Raw genomic sequence first — 17,966 nt, forward strand, 5'->3', positions numbered from 1 at the left:
TGGCTTGTCGCTTGGGTTCTGAGAAGCGCCGAAGAATCTGTTTGACCGGCTTGTATCCCTTTAGTATGTTTAGGCTATGTTCGGCCAGCCTGCGTGGGATACCTGGCATGTCTGAAGGATGCCAGGCGAAAATGTCCCAATTCTCGCGCAAGAACTCTCGTAGTGTGGCGTCTATTGTGGGGTTCAGCTGTGCCCCAATTGATGTTGTTTTTGTAGGGTCCGTTGGGTGGACCTGGAATTTGACTATTTCGTCTGCTGGTTTGAAAGAGGTGGACTTGGGTCATTTCTCGAGTATCACGTCGTCCCTGTCCACTGCAGAACGCAGCGCGGTTAACTCTTCGGCCGCGAGGGCTTCGGATAATGCCTCCAGGGCTAGTGCGACAGTTTTAATTTCGGCACGGGTTGCTATGTACGGATCACTGGCTAGAGTGATGATCCCATTGGGCCCCGGCATCTTGAGCTTCATGTACCCGTAATGGGGTATAGCTTGGAAGCTTGTGAATGCATCTCGCCCCAAGAGGACGTGATATCCACTGCTAAACGGGGCCACTTGGAATGTGATTTCTTTGGACCTATAATTCTCCGGTGTGCCGAATACCACATCCAATGTGATTTTCCCTGCGCATCATGCCTCCCGACTAGGGATGATTCCCCTGAAGGTCGTGCTGCTTTGCTCAATGCGGCTCTTATCTATTTCCATTTTGTTAAGAGTTTCCTCATAGATGAGGTTTAATCCGCTGCCGCCGTCCATCAGCACTTTAGTAAGCCGGAATCCGTCCACTATTGGACTAAGGACCAAAGCGGCTGGTGCTCGGACTGTTCGGAATTGAGGTTCGTCGCTGCCGTTGAAGGTTATGGCCGTATCGTTCCACGGATTTATTGCTGCGACGTGGCAGACTTCGGCGAGGCTGTGGAGCGCTTGTTTGCGCCTGTTGATTGAGGCGAAAGTCTCGAAGACGGTTAGTATTGTATTGTTATTTTCTACGGGAAGGTGTTCTGTGGTATTGTCGATGAGAAGGTCCTCGCCGCTCTTGGCCACCTGCCGGAGTATCCAACATGCTCTAAGGCTGTGTGTTGGTATGGTGTCCGGTGTGCTGTGAATTTTGCATGGCCTATTGAGCTATCCCTCCAGTATGGTTCCACGCCCTGTAGAGGGCTTTGGCTTCTTTGTAATTGGGTTGGTTGACTTACGAGAGCGCACCCTTTTAGTTCGGACGAGGGGTTTAGTTAGGGCCGGAGGATCCCAAAATTTTGTTTGGGTCTTCCAGGCACTTTCCATCGCGCAGTACTTCCGCCAGGTCGGCAAAGTGTGTTATGTCACGGTGACTTATGGCACTGAGAATTCCCCTGTCCGTGCAATTTTTGCAAAAGAATGAGATTGCGTCTTCCTCGTGACAGTCCTTAACCTTGCTCATTACAAGGAGGAATCTGGCCCAGAAGTGGTGTACTGTCTCTTGGGGCTCTTGTCTGATGTGGGAAAGATCGCTTGCGTATGGGTGGGTGGGTGAAATTAAGTCCACGTCCTGACCCAATCTGGAACCCAGGGGCGAAGGAGCTCCTGAGCTTGGCAACTCGGGCTCCCAGATATTGCCCAATATTTGTGGACCGCTGCTCGATTCTAAGTTCGGAGCCTGGGCCACGTCCTCCCGTAGACGGGTATCCGGCTCAGAGAGCTCGGGAATCCGGACATAGTTCGTCCTCAAAATAGAGGAAGAATTGCCGTCTTGTTCCTCCACCACCGCTATCTGATGGGTGACCGGAAGAGAGTTAATTTCCCTTAGGTCGGGTTTAAGCCTGATTCGATCATAATCCATAGAGACTACCAGGGCGGCGATGCGATCCAAAAGCTCGTTCAAGGAAGAGATCTCCATTGGATCCATCTGCTCGGTGAATTCCGGGCTGACGCGGAGGTTGTTTTTGATGACTTCAGATGTCATCATCGGCATGGCGGCCGAACGGGGGTCATGACGAAACCGCCCAGCCGAAGAGTTTGGCCTATAGCCAGGGATCCTCCGGAGGTGATGTTATCCTTGATAACAAGGCGATCCATTAAGCCTTATCGGGATGGCACAGTGGAACTCTCAATGAAAGGACCAATGTCGGTGTCAAAACCGGCGGATCTCGGGTAGGGGGTCCCGAACTGTGCGTCTAAGGCCAATGGTAACAGGAGTCAGGGGACACGATGTTTTACCCAGGTTCGGGCCCTCTCGATGGAGGTAATACCCTACTTCCTGCTTGATTGATCTTGATGATATGAGTATTACAAGAGTTGATCTACCACGAGATCATAGAGGCTAAACCCTAGAAGCTAGCCTATGATTATGATTATTGTTGTCCTACGGACTAAACCCTCCGGTTTATATAGACACGGAGGAGGCTAGGGTTACACAGAGTCGGTTATAGAGAAGGAAATCTACATATCCAAATATCCAAGCTTGCCTTCCACGCAAAGGAGAGTCCCATCCGGACACGGGACGAGGTCTTCAATCTTGTATCTTCATAGTCCAACAGTCCGGCCAAAGTATATAGTTCGGCTGTCCAAGGACCCCTTAATCCAGGACTCCCTCAACCGTGCAGCGGGCCTCTATGCCTGGTATTACTCCTTTAAAGGTAGTACTGCTTTGGTTGATTCTCGACGGGTCTATCCCCATCTTGCGGACAGTGTCTTGATATATCAGATTAAGACTACTACTGCCGCCGTCCATGAGGACTTGGGTGAGATGGTATCCGTTGATTATTGGGTCGAGCACCAAGGCAGCCGAACCCCCATGACGGATACAAGTCGGATGATCCTTGCGATCGAAAGTGATCGGGCAGGCCGACCATGGGTTGAATTTGGGGGCGACGGGCTCTACAGCATATACGTCTCGGGGTGCGCGTTTGCGCTTTCTCTTTGGGATGTGGGTGACATAAATCATGTTCACTGTTTTGACCTCCGGTGGGAAGTTTTTCTGTCCCCCAATGTTCGGCTGGCGAGATTTGTCCTCATCTTCACTTAGCGGCTCCTTCCCTTTGTGTTCGGTGTTTAGCTTGTCGGCCATCTTGAAGACCCATCATTTTATGTTGGTGTGATTCGCAGGTTTCTCAGGGGTGCCATGAATCTGACAGGACCTGTCTAGAATTTTATTTAGGCTGGACGGACCATCTTTGCTGCCTTTAAATGGCTTTTTCCATTGACTGGGTCTAGAGGCCCTGAATCCGGCGTTTACTGTTGTATTGTCTGGGTTGTCTTCATTATTTTGACGTTTGTTTTTATAGCGTCGTGGTTTTCCATTGCCATCCCTGATTTCGGATGTGCCTGGATCGCTGGTGCTGCTGCGGGCCAACCAACTGTCCTTGCCCGTGCAAAAGCGGGTCATAAGAGTTGTTAGGGCTGCCATTGTCCTTGGCTTTTCCTGGCCGAGGTGTCTGGCAAGCCATTCGTCCCGGACACTGTGTTTGAAAGCTGCTAGGGCTTCGGCATCCGGACAGTCGACGATTTGGTTCTTCTTGGTGAGAAATCTGTTCCAAAGCTTACGGGCTGACTCTCCGGGTTGTTGGGTTATGTGACTTAAATCGTCTGCATCCGGAGGTCGGACATAGGTCCCTTGAAAATTAGCCCTGAAAGCGTCCTCGAGTTCCTCCCAGCTTCCAATGGAATTTTCGGGGAGGCTTTTCAACCAGTGTCGGGCTGGTCCTTTTAACTTGAGGAGCAAGTATTTGATGGCCTGGAGATCATCTCCGCGAGCCATATGGATCTGAAGAATAAAGTCCTCAATCCAGACCGCATGGTCTGTCGTTCCGTCGTATGCCTCGATGTTTACGGGTTTAAACCCCTTTGGAAATTCATGATCCAGCACCTCATCGGTGAAGCACAGGGGGTGCGCGGCACCCCTGTACTTGGTTGTGTCATGGCATGGGTCCGACGGCTGTAGTATTCGGTGTTGATTCCGAACTGGTAGTCGATCAGTGTTGTCGGTTTGGTGGCCGTGATCCTGCATAGGAACACGTTTCCTAGATCCATAGATGGACCTGGTTATGCCAGCTCTTTTGTCCAGGTGCTCACGTAGATCGTGTTTATGGTACTTGGCTGTGACCTCCCTTCCTTTATGGGGTGCTGATTTGTGTGCGGCGTCATTTGCCGCTTTGTCTCGGCCACGAGGTGGCCGGTCTGGCAGATCGGCCGTATTGTTTTTTGGCGGAATGGGCGTGATAGCCTCGTCGTCGAATTCGGGCAGCAGCTTACGTTTTGGGTAGCTCTTTGTCTGGTGATCACCGCCGTATCTTTCCTCAGTGCCGAGCACTTCGTTCCATCTGTGGTTGAGCGTATCCTGCGCGGCTTTAAGCCGTTACTTCTGCTTTTTCAAGCTCCTCGCGGTGGCAATAAGTCTCTTGTGGAGGTGCTCTTGTTTCAAGTGTTTTTCCGGGATGATGTGTGCATCGTCGTCCGGACTATTCTCCTCTCCGGAGATAGGTTTATAAGTTTTGTCTTCGGCATCGCTGTGATCGGACAGCGGCCACGGACTGTGTCCGTTGTCTCCTTGCTCGTCCTGCTCCATCGTCGGGTCTGTGGGGTCTTCATTGTCTTCGGCATCGTCCGGGGTGTTATTCTTTCTTGTGTCGGTATCACTATTTTTGCTATGGCGGCGCTACTGACGTCGGCGCTTCGGTTGTTTCTTAGGAGGATTATCCTATGTTGCATCCTTTTGATCCTCGCCATTGTTTTCTTTGGGTGTGTCCACCATATATATGTCATATGATAAGGTAGTTGTCCAGCGCCCTGTGGGCGGTGGTTCCTGTTCTCCTCCGGCATCGTCGTCCATACCGTCGATGTCTTCAGAGTCGAAATCAAGCATGTCGGTTAAGTCGTCGACAGTGGCTATTAAGTGGGTGGTGGGTGGGTAACGAATTCCTTCGTCGTCCGCTTCCCACTCAAGCCGGACATAGTTCGGCCAAGAGTCTCCTGACAAGGAGAGAGATTTTAATGAGTTTAGCACGTCGCCCAAGGGTGAGTGCTGAAAGATGTCCGCGGAGCTGAACTCCAAGATCGGTGCCCAGCTAGATCCAATGGGCGCGGATACGCGCGGTTCGGAGCCTATGGCCGGAGGCGAGTCCGAGGGTCTGATGACTCAGACCTCATTGGAAGTGAAATCTGTGTTCAGCTCTATCGCCGTTGAGTGTGCGACTTCCGTGGCGGGGTCCATCCTCCGTCCTTATATGGCACGATCTGCCCTGGATCTAAAGCCAGGGCAGCTGCAGGTGAGATCTCCTGAACACCGTCCGATGGCAGATCTAGGTCATGCTCATCATGGCTGTAGAGTGCACCTGTCATGGGATCGAATCCGTCGAAGATCAAGTCTCTGCGGATGTCGGCAGTGTAGTTCAGCCTTCCAAACCTGACCTGATGGCCAGGGGCGTAGCTATCGATCCGCTCCAGATGGCCAAGAGAGTTGGCCCGCAGTGCAAAGCCACCGAATACGAAGATCTGTCCGGGGAGGAAAACCTCACCTTGGACCACGTCGTTGTAGATGATTGAAGGAGCCATCAAGCCTTACACAGTGGAACTCTCAATGAAAGCACCAATGTCGGTGTCAAAAGCGGCGGATCTCGGATAGGTGGTCCCGAGCTGTACGTCTAAGGCTAATGGTAACAGGAGGCGGGGGACATGATGTTTACCCAGGTTCGGGCCCTCTCTATGGAGGTAATACCCTACTTCCTGCTTGATTGATCTTGATGATATGAGTATTACAAGAGTTGATCTACCACGAGATCATAGAGGCTAAACCCTAGAAGCTTGCCTATGATTATGATTGTTGTTGTCCTACGGACTAAACCCTCCGGTTTATATAGACACCGGAGGGGGCTAGGGTCACACAGAGTCGGTTACAGAGAAGTGAATCTACATATCCGAATTGCCAAGCTTGCCTTCCACGCAAAGGAGACTCCCACCCGGACACGGGACGAAGTCTTCAATCTTGTATCTTCATAGTTCAATAGTCCGGCATAAGCATATAGTCCGACTGTCCGAGGACCCCCTAATTCAGGACTCCCTCGGCCGTGTCGCTTACCTTTATAAGCGCGGTGCCGGCGCTTGAAGCAGGTAAGGAAGAACCCAACAATGTGACAAAGACCATACGCGAACGATGCTGATCATGTGCCTAGGGGGTGGCTTAGCTAGGTAGATGTTAACGCTTGAGGACGAACTAGTGAACCGTGTGATGCGACGCTATGGCCCGTAGGGGAGACATAGTTGTTGTTGGCGTGTCGGTCCAACGGCGGTGAGGACCTCGAACCGGTGACGATGCGGTCCGAAGGAATAACACATCGTTAACTCATTGCTCGATTGGTGGAGAGGCACACATAGTCGGAAGACAATTATCATGTGATCCAATAAAGTTGTGTCATATGCAGTTGATCAGACCGGACGCAGCTAGTCAGATCGAGAAAACACGGATGGGTGTGATGAAGTCCACGACGTGCATCACGTGGCTGGATAAGAGCATTGTGCATGGGCACGTGAACGGTGCGACCGGCCGTTGCAGCTGATGCGCAACCCAACCAGCCTCGGACGTTGTGATGCAGCTGATCGTGATGGATGATGAAGATGTTGATTGAGTAGACACGCATTGTAAACGGCGTGCGACTCAATTCAATTTTAGATCGGAGAACAAAAAAAGAGCACCGACCAATTGATCAACGATTGAGAAAAAATCAATTGACGAATAAAAAAAGACTCTTTAAGGTAGTCGATCAACACGATCGGCGGACGAACTCTAGCTATAGGTTGCGCAGACCCCACGGAGATCATGCAGATCGACCTCCCCGAGGGCGACGCGACGCAGAAACTGTGGTGGAGCTAGGTCAGGAACTTGCGGCAGATACCATGCAAGAGGATTAGAGGGACATAATTGGCGTAATATGATGCATGTTGTATGCAGCCTCAAGGGCGGGTACCATAGTGTACAAGACTGGAAGAGCAAGAAGCCTCCTATAGATAAGATGAAAATAGTTCCTATCTAATCCTGAGAAATCTCTAACTATCAAATATAGCTCTAACACCCGAACGCCTCCTACCTCCCCCGGGCCAGGGTGTCCACCCCGTTGTTGACCAGTCTACAACACGCGACTCGACGATGGCCGGCGAGGATGCACGGTTGGGAAGAGAGGAGGGAGTGACGGACATGTGGTCCCTTAGTTAAGTTAACGTTTCAATCAAAGCATGAAACTGTGTGAGTTTTCTCATGCCATGTCATCACTTACAGTGGACCCATAGATTAGACTTCATGTCAAAATGTGGTCAGCTGAGTAGTTAGGTTCTGGCAAAAAATTATTGAAAAACTGTGGTTGTTGCAAACTTTTAGGCCTCCTTTTGTTTGTAGGAATTTTATAGAAATTCCTATAGGATAGGATTTTCAAAGAAAAAATTTCTTTGGAGCCCTTGTAGGAATGGAGTCTTATCCCTATGGATGATAGGAATCAATCCTTCACATTTCAAAGGGAAAAAATATTAGTCTAGATTCAATGAAAAAAATTCCTTACGCCTCTTTGGTTCATAGCATATGAATATCATTGAAATAGGAAAATCATAAGAAGTGAGATGACATGTATCTCAATTCCTATAAGTAAAAAGATGTCATTTAATCCATAGGATAGGAATTTCTCCATTGAGTCTAGGCTAATGTTTTTTTTCCTTTTAAATATGAAGGATTAATTCCTATCCTACATAGGTAGGATAGGAATCCACTCCTAGAAACCAAAGGGCTCCACAAGAATTTTTCTTTTAAAAATTCTATCCTATAAAATTCCTACAATATTCCTAGAAATCAATAAAGGTTTTATCATATGCATCAAATGACATCTCTTTCCCTATAAGAATCACTCCAAAGCTATAATCTGGGTCGATGACCCGCCTCCTCAGGCTATCCTGTGAGGCGCATTTTGAATCATTTGTTGTTTACTGGAAACAATCTAGACTATGCAGTTTCAGCTAGCGCTTGAACCTTTCGTTACTGTGGTAGTGTCCCTTCTCATGAATTTATGACCCTTAATCTCAGGGAGACAACCAATCCTAAGCCATCCCAGCAAGTTGATATGAACTCTCCAAAAGATTTTTAGTTGGGTGGGCTAGAGATGGAAATTCCAAAGAAATTCTGCAATGTTGATGTTCCAATAGAGTGTTTCTACTTGATACTCGCTCTTTCGAAAAACAAGTGTCTTAATTTTAGTATAAATTTATACTAAAGTTAGTACAAAGTTGAGGAGTGCAGCGATTCGGTGCACAGGCTCATCTGCACCCGTCTAGAAAAAAATCACAAAAAACTACTAGAAAAATTCAAAAAAATTCCCATGGTAGAAAATTTAATGCGTGAGGTTCGCTCCAAATTCTAGCTCATTTGGACATCTGAGTAGCTCTCGGAAAAAAGACAAATCGGGTCAAAATAGTACATGAACAGTAAACTATTTTACAGACCTTGAGTTTGTCTTTTTTGCCGAGAGTTGCTCATTTGTCCAAATGATTTGAAAATTGGAGCGCGCCTCACGCATCAAATTGTCTACCATGCGAAGAAAATAGGAATTGTCTGAATTTTTCTAGAATTTATTTTGATTTTTTTATTCAACGCGGGTGCAGATGAGCCCGGGCTCAGAAAAAGACTTTCGCAAAGTTGAGACACTTCTTTTGGGGTGGAGGGAGTATTATTTTGGTGGGGCATCTTTGAGTCTTTCTATCATTTGTACGTTCTATTGAAAGCTTTAAATGATCATCAACCCCAACAGTCTAGACAATTTCTCCAAGCCTTTGAACCAGCCATTGAAAAGCAAATGGGGCTTGGCGATGAAGTCGCTAAAGTACTTGTGATCATCTATTTCTTCGAACAAATGACCATAAGGTTTGCTGGAACTTTCTTGCTATTCTCAACAGTGGTAAATTACTACATTATTTCCAATGATCTGAACCTTGCCATTCATCAGGCCATCCGCCATCAGATAGTGCTTCTAGAGTGCATGGGTTGCAGGTGGCTCGATGTGATCTTCGGGGTCTTGGACATGTTAAACCCCAGGAATATGATACATGTATGTGAATGTTCTCCACACTGAGTTTAATCTCACAACTGTCTCTCTGGTGGTTAGTCATAAGCTTACAAATCTGTTGTTACTCCGCTTCTCTTTTTTCCTCTCATGGAACATGCATTTTTCAAACTCTGAACTCACTCAATCTAGCACCTGATGGAAAATCAAGTTCAGTTGTATTATTCATTTCTTTCCGTTGTGGTATCATTAGTCATTTCTGCTGGAAACGGATGTTGGCTGGCTGTTGAGCTCTGCTAACTAAAACCAAAGAAAGGACAACAGCAACAAACAACAACACGGTCCATTTGTTCAGAGCGAAGATGGAGCAGTCACTATGAAGTGGCAACCCCCAGGTTTACAAATATGCAAGCTGACCTTTTCATATACTAGAACAATGCCTGGGTGTTGCAACGGGATATAAATCTTCTAGTACGCCGGCTTCTGATTTACCTGTCTATAATAATGCGATTGTGTAAATAAATGATTATCAAATTCTGCCCTTGAATTACCTTATATTCTGATCCGAAGTTTGGTAAGTAAATTAAAGTGAAACGGGTTCAGAAGGTAAGTAAATTAAGTTGATTTATTATCACACAAGAAAGGTTGGACGATGGGGTGGGAAGAAAGGTAAAATGGCAACCTTACGTTCTTTTCAAGTAGTATCTTGGAATGTGATACAGTTCCATGCATTCACATTTGCAGCGAGTTGGAACCGGATGCTAACAAGACAATTAAGGAAAACTTCCACCTGGACAACATATCTCCTGCCAACGACAGACAGCAGCAATTACCACAAAGACATTATCTTACGTATTTATTATTTTCCCAAAAAATGGAGAAAGAAAAATGCAGAACACATGTAGTACTGCAGCCTCAAGACTGCCATGATTTCATATGGAACATCTTCAAAACTGCTTCACGCTCTAATTTTGCAGCAAGATTACTTCAACAAGACTCATTCATGCTCTAATTTTGCGGCAAGATTACTTCAAGACTGCTGTGAGATTATATGGAACAGCTTCAAGATGGTCAAGACTGCTTCAACAATACTACAACCAATGAGACTACCGATGATAGACATCAGCTCCGCTATGTGTAAATCTCTCACCGATGAAAGAAAACGGCACGGCAAAGCGCGCATATGCTTCTAGTTGAGATGCATGTCATCTCGCTTCCAGTGATTTTTCTATTGCTATAGCGTTTCGATGGTTTTCAGCAAACTTCGACGCAATTGTGGTGGTCTTTTGCAATTTGTCGGCGACCTGGTGCTGCCAATATATCACCCTAGTGTGGTAACTGTACGAATTGCATGCCAATTTAGAGCCATTCTTCCTGATCAAGCCTCTAAAGATTGCGGAAGAAAACAGGCAGCATGCGGATCTGCCGTTGCCTGATCACGCATGATGGATGAGGTGATGCTTCGACCGGGTCACCATGCTTCAGCTGCTATGTAGTACTTCCTCCGTCCCATAATGTAAGACGTTTTTTCATACTAGAGGTGAATTGGCTATACAAAGGTGAAATGTACGCCTATTATTAGAGCTTCAGAAAAGGAAGTGCAGATATATATTACAATCCTCACTGGAGGTCTAGGGTCTCATTGAGCATGTGAAGTTGACTTGGAAGGCTTCAACATGCGATTTCAGTATCCAAGCAAGCTATTAGGAATAAATACCATGCAAACATGCATGAAGTAAATTGTGCTCCCTCCGTTCCTAAATATATGTCTTTTTAAAGATTTCAATATGGACTACATACGGAGCAAAACGAGTGAATCTACACTCTAAACTACGTCTATATACATCCGTATATCGTTCATATTCAAATCTTCAGAAAGACTTATATTTAGGAACGGAGGCAATATGAAACCAAGGAATTATCAGAAAATCATTTACATGCTTACGTCGGGAAGGCTGCTTACCTAAGGGCGGCATACAGATACAGACTGGAAGGGCAAAAAGGAGCAGACAGATGAAGGGACAAATGTTACAGGAAATGCATGCTCCAGCCGTGGGACTCATAGGCACTACTACAGATCATGTGGAAACGCTCTCACGAATCATATCTCAACTCCAGCCAAGGCTAGATAGATGCTCGTTACGCTCTCCAGGTAAAATGATACTCTCAAATGCAAAATCCCATCGTCATCTCATGGAAATCATGGAACACATACAATACGTAAATAAAGATGATGAGAAGGCAAGATGTACGTACTAATGAATGAAAAGAGCAGAGACAAAGTAAAGTTCCCTGTGCTTGAAACATTCAAATAAAATAAACCTCGTGTAGGATGTAGCTCAGTTTTAGAGGAAACAAGAAAGTGTACACAACATAGCAAATACATATTAAGAAAGAGAATGGTTTCAAACTTTGCACTCACATACCTTGCCTAGGCACCATTAGCCCGAAATTTGTCCCCATTCTCTACACATTCCGCATAATTGGTGTAAACATCACAAGGTTCCAAATGCAAAATCTGTTCAGAAGCCAAGACACAAAGTAAAGTTCCATGTTCTTGGAACATTCAGATAAAATAGACCTGCTATAGGATGTAGCTCAGTTTTAGGGAACACACAGGATGTTAAGAAAACGTACACAACATAACAAATATTAAGAGAATGGTTTCAAACTTTGCACTTGCAAACCTTGCCTAGGCACAATTAGCTGAAAAAAAATCCACGTCTTTTACAGATTCTGCATAGTTAGTCTAAACATCACAAGGTACCAGGACACTAGGAACTTCAAAGCACTAGAAACAAAAGACCTAACCAAATTTGGATAAAACAAATAATTAGATAATCAAGAGTAACTCATCAAAGTACATAACAACCAAATGTCAACATCAGCATTCAAAGGGATCAGCTACAGACAAATCCCGCACATGCTTGATGTCCTCAAGTTTGCGGCGACATCTATCCTTTGTGAAAACAAACTGAGCACCTCTGGAAGCCCTGTTCCCAAGCTTAAGCAACCTATGCTGCCTTTCAATGAACTTTTCACAGCACCGGCCTTGAACCTCAAATCGTAATAACTCTAGCATTTTAGCATTCAGGACAAAGAGCATGGCAAAGTTAACTTCTGACATGATGCCTCGATAATTTGCCAACACTACTTTCTTGAGACGGATGTCAAGGCATCTGATGTGACTCTGGTGTTTACGACGCCAAAAACTCTTTTTCCCCGACGACAAACATATCTGAAAATGGGAAGACAAAAGTTCATGCAAAGAGTACATTAACAGCTAACACCACTCCCTCCATTCCAAAATAAGTGTTGTGGTTTTAGTTCAAACCAGGACACTTATTTTGGAATGGAGGGAGTACAAATCACAGACGAATGGTTACCTCGATATACAACTTCTCCAAGCAGGGAAAGCAACACATGAGATCAAGAACCATATCCACACAGAGAGGAAGAACAGAGATAGATAAAGTCTTGACAGTGTCTACCACCATTGGGAACAGAGTAGGAAATCCCTATGAAGAATGAAACATTGCATCAGGCCATATAAAAATGCAGATAGTATGAATTTTGCCTTCTGACAAATGAGGTTAGACGTGAAGGTGAAAGCTACCTTAAAGCTGAAGCCGTAAGAGTCATCGCAACGATGGCAGCCCATGGTCTCCAGGTTGGGCGCTGATATTATCGATATGTCCAAGCCCGTAGTTTTGTTGAGTTGGAGCAACCTTTCAAGACAAGGGGCATCCTCAATAGAGATTTTCACCAATTTATCTCGGTATCCAGCATTTCCAGCACGTACGCCAATGGTTCTAAGGTTTGGGGAGCAGATCCGAATGCAGCCGAAGCCAATGCAGTGGTTAAGAAGCATGGATTCCAGGACGGGGCAACCAGCGATGACGCTCTGCAGAGAACCTTCCGAGATGCTGACCTCTTCAAGTGCGAGCTGCTTGAGCTGGGGGAAATGAAGCGTCTGGACGATGCTGTCGGGGAAGCGGCATTGGCTGAATGTGGCCAGACGGAGGCTGGACGAGAAACGGAAGGTGGGCGCCGTCACCGCCGGCAGTACCAGTGGATCGCCCGCGCAGCAGAACTCGAGCTCCTGGAGGTTGCTGAGGCCAGCAGACCGGAGCCAGGCATCCACGGTGGCAGCGTGGTGGTACAGGTGGTGCGCGGAGACGCACAAGCGGCGGCCGGAGCCAGCGTGGGCGGAGAGGATCTGGGAAATGAGGCGTATTAGAACGTTGTCACCTTCGGCGGGGAGGTCGTAGTAGTCGAGATTGAGAGGAGCGGAGCGCCAGAGGTGGCGCCACCGGGAGGCGAGGGTTTGGGTGCGGGCGCCCTCCGTGGTGGGGAGAAGGGAGATGATGTCGCCGAGGACGGCGTCGGGCAGTCCGCTGATGTGGTCGACGCCGTCTTCTGCTCCTCCAGCTCCAAGCGGTGGTTCTCGGATGTCGGATTCGGGCGCCTCCATGGCCGCCGCCGTCGGCTCATGGCTTAAGATTTCCTCCGGTTGGTTGCTTCCGGGCAACTCCGATTTTCTCTTCTTGGAAAGAGGAGCCGCCGCCTCCATCTCCATGGCCGGTTGTTGCGCGGCGCAGCTGCGCAGAGGAGGCTGGCTCACTGGCGCCGCCGCGGTCGCTCGGGCATTTTTTCAGAACAGTTCGTGTGGTGAGGGTTTGAGGCTTGTCAGGAAAGGGGCAAATCTTCTTCTAGTTTGTTTCATTTTTGCTTTGAAGGGATTGCATTTTTTTTCTTTTCCGAAGTTCACTAGGGGCGTGTTTGGTTGCCGTTTGCTAGTCTGCATCGCATACACTTCTCCACCCAACCTGACTATGCAAATGCAGGCTCAAAGGCACCATATGCATGTTATTTGGTTGCCTGCATGCCCTCTTACCTGCATGGGCTGAACCACAGCGCCTGGTGTTTGGTTGCCTGAATGTTAGTCCACAAACCCAAGGCATGGTGTTTGGTTGTATGCAAGGCTTGATGTGTGGTAACCTCTTTGGCTAGTTGATGAGGTTACCACAACACTTCGGCAGCACACATCATAAGCACAACAGAGTATAAACAGAGCATCAACTACATAATTCAGATATAAACAGTACGACAGTTCATAACAGTTCTACGCATAAAACCATAGCAGAATAGATAGTACTTAGGGAGACCCCGGCCCTACTCCTTGGCGGCGAAGGCTTCGTCGTGCTTCCCGCACTTGTTGACGACCTCAATGCCATCGTCGTCGAAGATGATGACCTTGAGGGTGTTGGGAGTGAGGAGCTTGAACGTCACCATGTAGCCGATCTTGATCTGATGAACGGCTGCGTAGGTGGCCCAACCCTGATCCAGGGTCACCCTGCCGTTCATCAGCTTGACCGTCACCTTCCAGGAGCAGCCGGTGTTGTTCCTGAGCTTGAACTCCGTCGGCACCGCGAGAAGTGCTTGGTGAAGTCCAGGGGCATGGGGATGCACTCAAGCTTCGGTGCAAGGATGACCTTGCAGAAGTGAGTTGGGCCATCCTCCTGATGGTATGGCCGTAGTTGCGGCGCTTGTTGCTGGGGGGGCTCCTCCATGCCCTCGTCGTCGCCACCCTCACACGTCTTCGGGTCTTCCTTGGCGGTGGGCGGCAACTCAACCTCGTCAGGCATTGGGTGAAGGGGCTACTTGCTCTTGCTGTCAACGGCCGGGAGCACCTCCGTGCCCATCGCATTGCTATCCTCGATCTGCACACAAGTCATGGAGTCAGGCATTGCACAGAGTTCATGGCTAATTCAAGAGCTTGTAGTTAAAACGGCATGACTGTCACTCTTCTCCTCCTCTCCATCCCCCCTATATTTACTCACCCTGCCCACCACTATTTACCCACCCCCTCTCTTCTCTCACTGTCAACCTTCCTTCTCCCCATCGCCATGAGCTCTAGCTCCAGCTCCAATGCCAACCCCTTCCCTTGGGGTATTGGCTGGAGGGCCTTCTTCCTCGGGTGGACGGCTGGTGACCGGACCAAGTTCGAGAACACCATGAAGGTGTGCTCGAACTTCGGATCCATGCCGGCAATGCAGAACGAATCCAATGCCGTGCTCATGAAGGCCACTCAAGATGAGCTGAAGACGTTGATTCCTGACCCAGCGAAGGGCGCGATGGCAGTTGACATCCTTTGCTGGGCCATGAATCAGGCCGTCTCAGACGACCCTAAACAGAGGAAGAAGTGGCGCAAGTACAAGACCTACTTTGCTCCTAATGACCGTCGTGCCGCAGTATACTGGGAGACGGGTATCGCGCCGCCGCTGGTCATCGGTGGGCAGCCTAAGGAGGAGGAAGAAGAGGCGGTGCATATGCCAGGTGTTAGGGAACGTAGTAATTTCAAAAAAAATCCTACGCACACGCAAGATCATGGTGATGCATAGCAACGAGAGGGGAGAGTGTTGTCCACGTACCCTCGTAGACCGAAAGCGGAAGAATTAGAACAACGCGGTTGATGTAGTCGTACGTCTTCACGGCCCGACCGATCAAGCACCGAAACTATGGCACCTCCGAGTTCTAGCACACGTTCAGCTCGATGATGATCCCCATACTCCGATCCAGCAGAATGTTGGGGAAGAGTTCCGTCAGCACGACGGCGTGGTGATGATCTTGATGTTCTACCGCCGCAGGGCTTCGCCTAAGCACCGCTACAAAATTATCGAGGAGGACTATGGTGGAGGGGGGCACCGCACACGGCTAAGAGATCAAGAGATCAATTGTTGTGTCTAGAGGTGCCCCCCTGCACCCGTATATAAAGGAGCAAGGGGGGAGGGGCGGCCGGCCTAGGAGGGGGCGCGCCAAGGGGAGTCCTACTCCCACCGGGAGTAGGACTCCCTCCTTCCTTGTTGGAGTAGGAGAAGGGGGGAAAGAGGAGGGAGAGGGAGGAAGGAAAGGGGGGGGCGCCGCCCCCCTCTCCTTGTCCTATTTGGACTAGGGGGAGGGGGCGTGGCCCAGCCCTTGCCTCCTCTCCTCTTCTCCACTAAGGCCCATGTAGGCCCATTAAGCCCCCGGGGGGGTCCGGTAACCTCCCGGTACTCCGGTAAAATCCCGATTTCACCCGGAACACTTTCGACATCCAAATATAGGCTTCCAATATATCAATCTTCATGTCTCGACCATTTTGAGACTCCTCGTCATGTCCGTAATCACATTCGGGACTCCGAACAAACTTCGGTACATCAAAACTCATAAACTCATAATATAACTGTCATCGAAACCTTAAGCATGCAGACCCTACGGGTTCGAGAACTATGTAGACATGACCGAGAACCGTTTCCGGTCAATAACCAATAGCGGAACCTGGATGCTCATATTGGCTCCTACATATTCTACGAAGATCTTTATCGATCAAACCGCATAACAACATACGTTGTTCCCTTTGTCATCAGTATGTTACTTGCCCGAGATTTGATCGTCGGTATCTCAATACCTAGTTCAATCTCGTTACCGGCAAGTCTCTTTACTCGTTACATAATGCATCATTCCGTAACTAACTCATTAGCTACATTGCTTGCAAGGCTTATAGTGATGTGCATTATCGAGAGGGCCCGGAGATACCTCTCCGACAATCGGAGTGACAAAACCTAATCTCGAAATACGCCAACTCAACATGTACCTTTGGAGACACGTGTAGAGCTCCTTTATAATCACCCAGTTACGTTGTGACGTTTGGTAGCACACAAAGTGTTCCTCCGGTAAACGGGAGTTGCATAATCTCATAGTTGTAGGAACATGTATAAGTCATGAAGAAAGCAATAGCAACATACTAAACGATCAAGTGCTAAGCTAACCGAATGGGTCATGTCAATCACATCATTCTCCTAATGATGTGATCCCGTTAATCAAATGACAAGTCATGTCTATGGTTAGGAAACATAACCATCTTTGATTAATGAGCTAGTCAAGTAGAGGCATACTAGTGACTTTAAGTTTGTCTATGTATTCACACATGTATCATGTTTCCGGCTAATACAATTATAGCATGAATAATAAACATTTATCATGATATGAGGAAATAAATAATAACTTTATTATTGCCTCTAGGGCATATTTCCTTCAGTCTCCCACTTGCACTAGAGTCAATAATCTAGATTACACAGTAATGATTCTAACACCCATGGAGTCTTGGTGCTGATCATGTTTTGCTCGTGGAAGAGGCTTAGTCAACGGGTCTGCAACATTCAGATCAGTATGTATCTTGCAAATCTCTATGTCTCCCACCCGGACTTGGTCCCGGATGGAATTGAAGCGTCTCTTGATGTGCTTGGTCCTCTTGTGAAATCTGGATTCCTTTGCCAAGGCAATTGCACCAGTATTGTCACAGAAGATCTTCATTGGTCCTGATGCACTAGGTATGACACCTAGATCGGAAATGAAATCCTTCATCCAAACTCCTTCATTTGCTGCTTCCGAAGCAGCTATGTACTCCGCTTCGCATGTAGATCCCGCCACGACGCTTTGTTTAGAACTGCACCAACTGACAGCTCCACCGTTCAATATAAACACGTATCCGGTTTGCGATTTAGAATCGTCCGGATCAGTGTCAAAGCTTGCATCGATGTAACCATTTACGACTAGCTCTTTGTCACCTCCATAAATGAGAAACATATCCTTAGTCCTTTTCAGGTATTTCAGGATGTTCTTGACCGCTGTCCAGTGATCCACTCCTGGATTACTTTGGTACCTCCCTGCCAAACTTATTGCTAAGCATACGTCAGGTCTGGTACACAGCATTGCATACATGATAGAGCCTATGGCTGAAGCATAGGGAACATCTTTCATTTTCTCTCTATCTTCTGTTGTGGTCGGGCATTGAGTCTGACTCAACTTCACACCTTGTAATACAGGCAAGAACCCTTTCTTTGCCTGATCCATTTTGAACTTTTTCAAAACTTTATCAAGGTATGTGCTTTGTGAAAGTCCAATTAATCATCTTGATC

The 17,966-nt window shown here is 47.7% G+C and overlaps 1 protein-coding gene across 1 annotated transcript; it reads right to left on the reverse strand.

Moving 5' to 3' along the window:
• Positions 1-11,629: 11,629 nt before the first annotated feature.
• LOC119339033 (putative F-box/LRR-repeat protein At5g02700) lies at positions 11,630-13,651 on the reverse strand (the record flags this gene model as incomplete). The annotated part of the gene is made up of 3 exons (XM_037611219.1): positions 11,630-12,244; positions 12,393-12,524; positions 12,623-13,651. Coding segments are annotated over 3 exons (1,515 nt in total), but the record flags the coding sequence as incomplete, so codon positions are not given.
• Between the last annotated feature and the right edge of the window lie 4,315 nt (positions 13,652-17,966).

The sequence above is a fragment of the Triticum dicoccoides genome, chromosome 7B (assembly GCF_002162155.2).
Source record: "Triticum dicoccoides isolate Atlit2015 ecotype Zavitan chromosome 7B, WEW_v2.0, whole genome shotgun sequence".
NCBI classification, from domain to species: Eukaryota; Viridiplantae; Streptophyta; class Magnoliopsida; order Poales; family Poaceae; genus Triticum; species Triticum dicoccoides.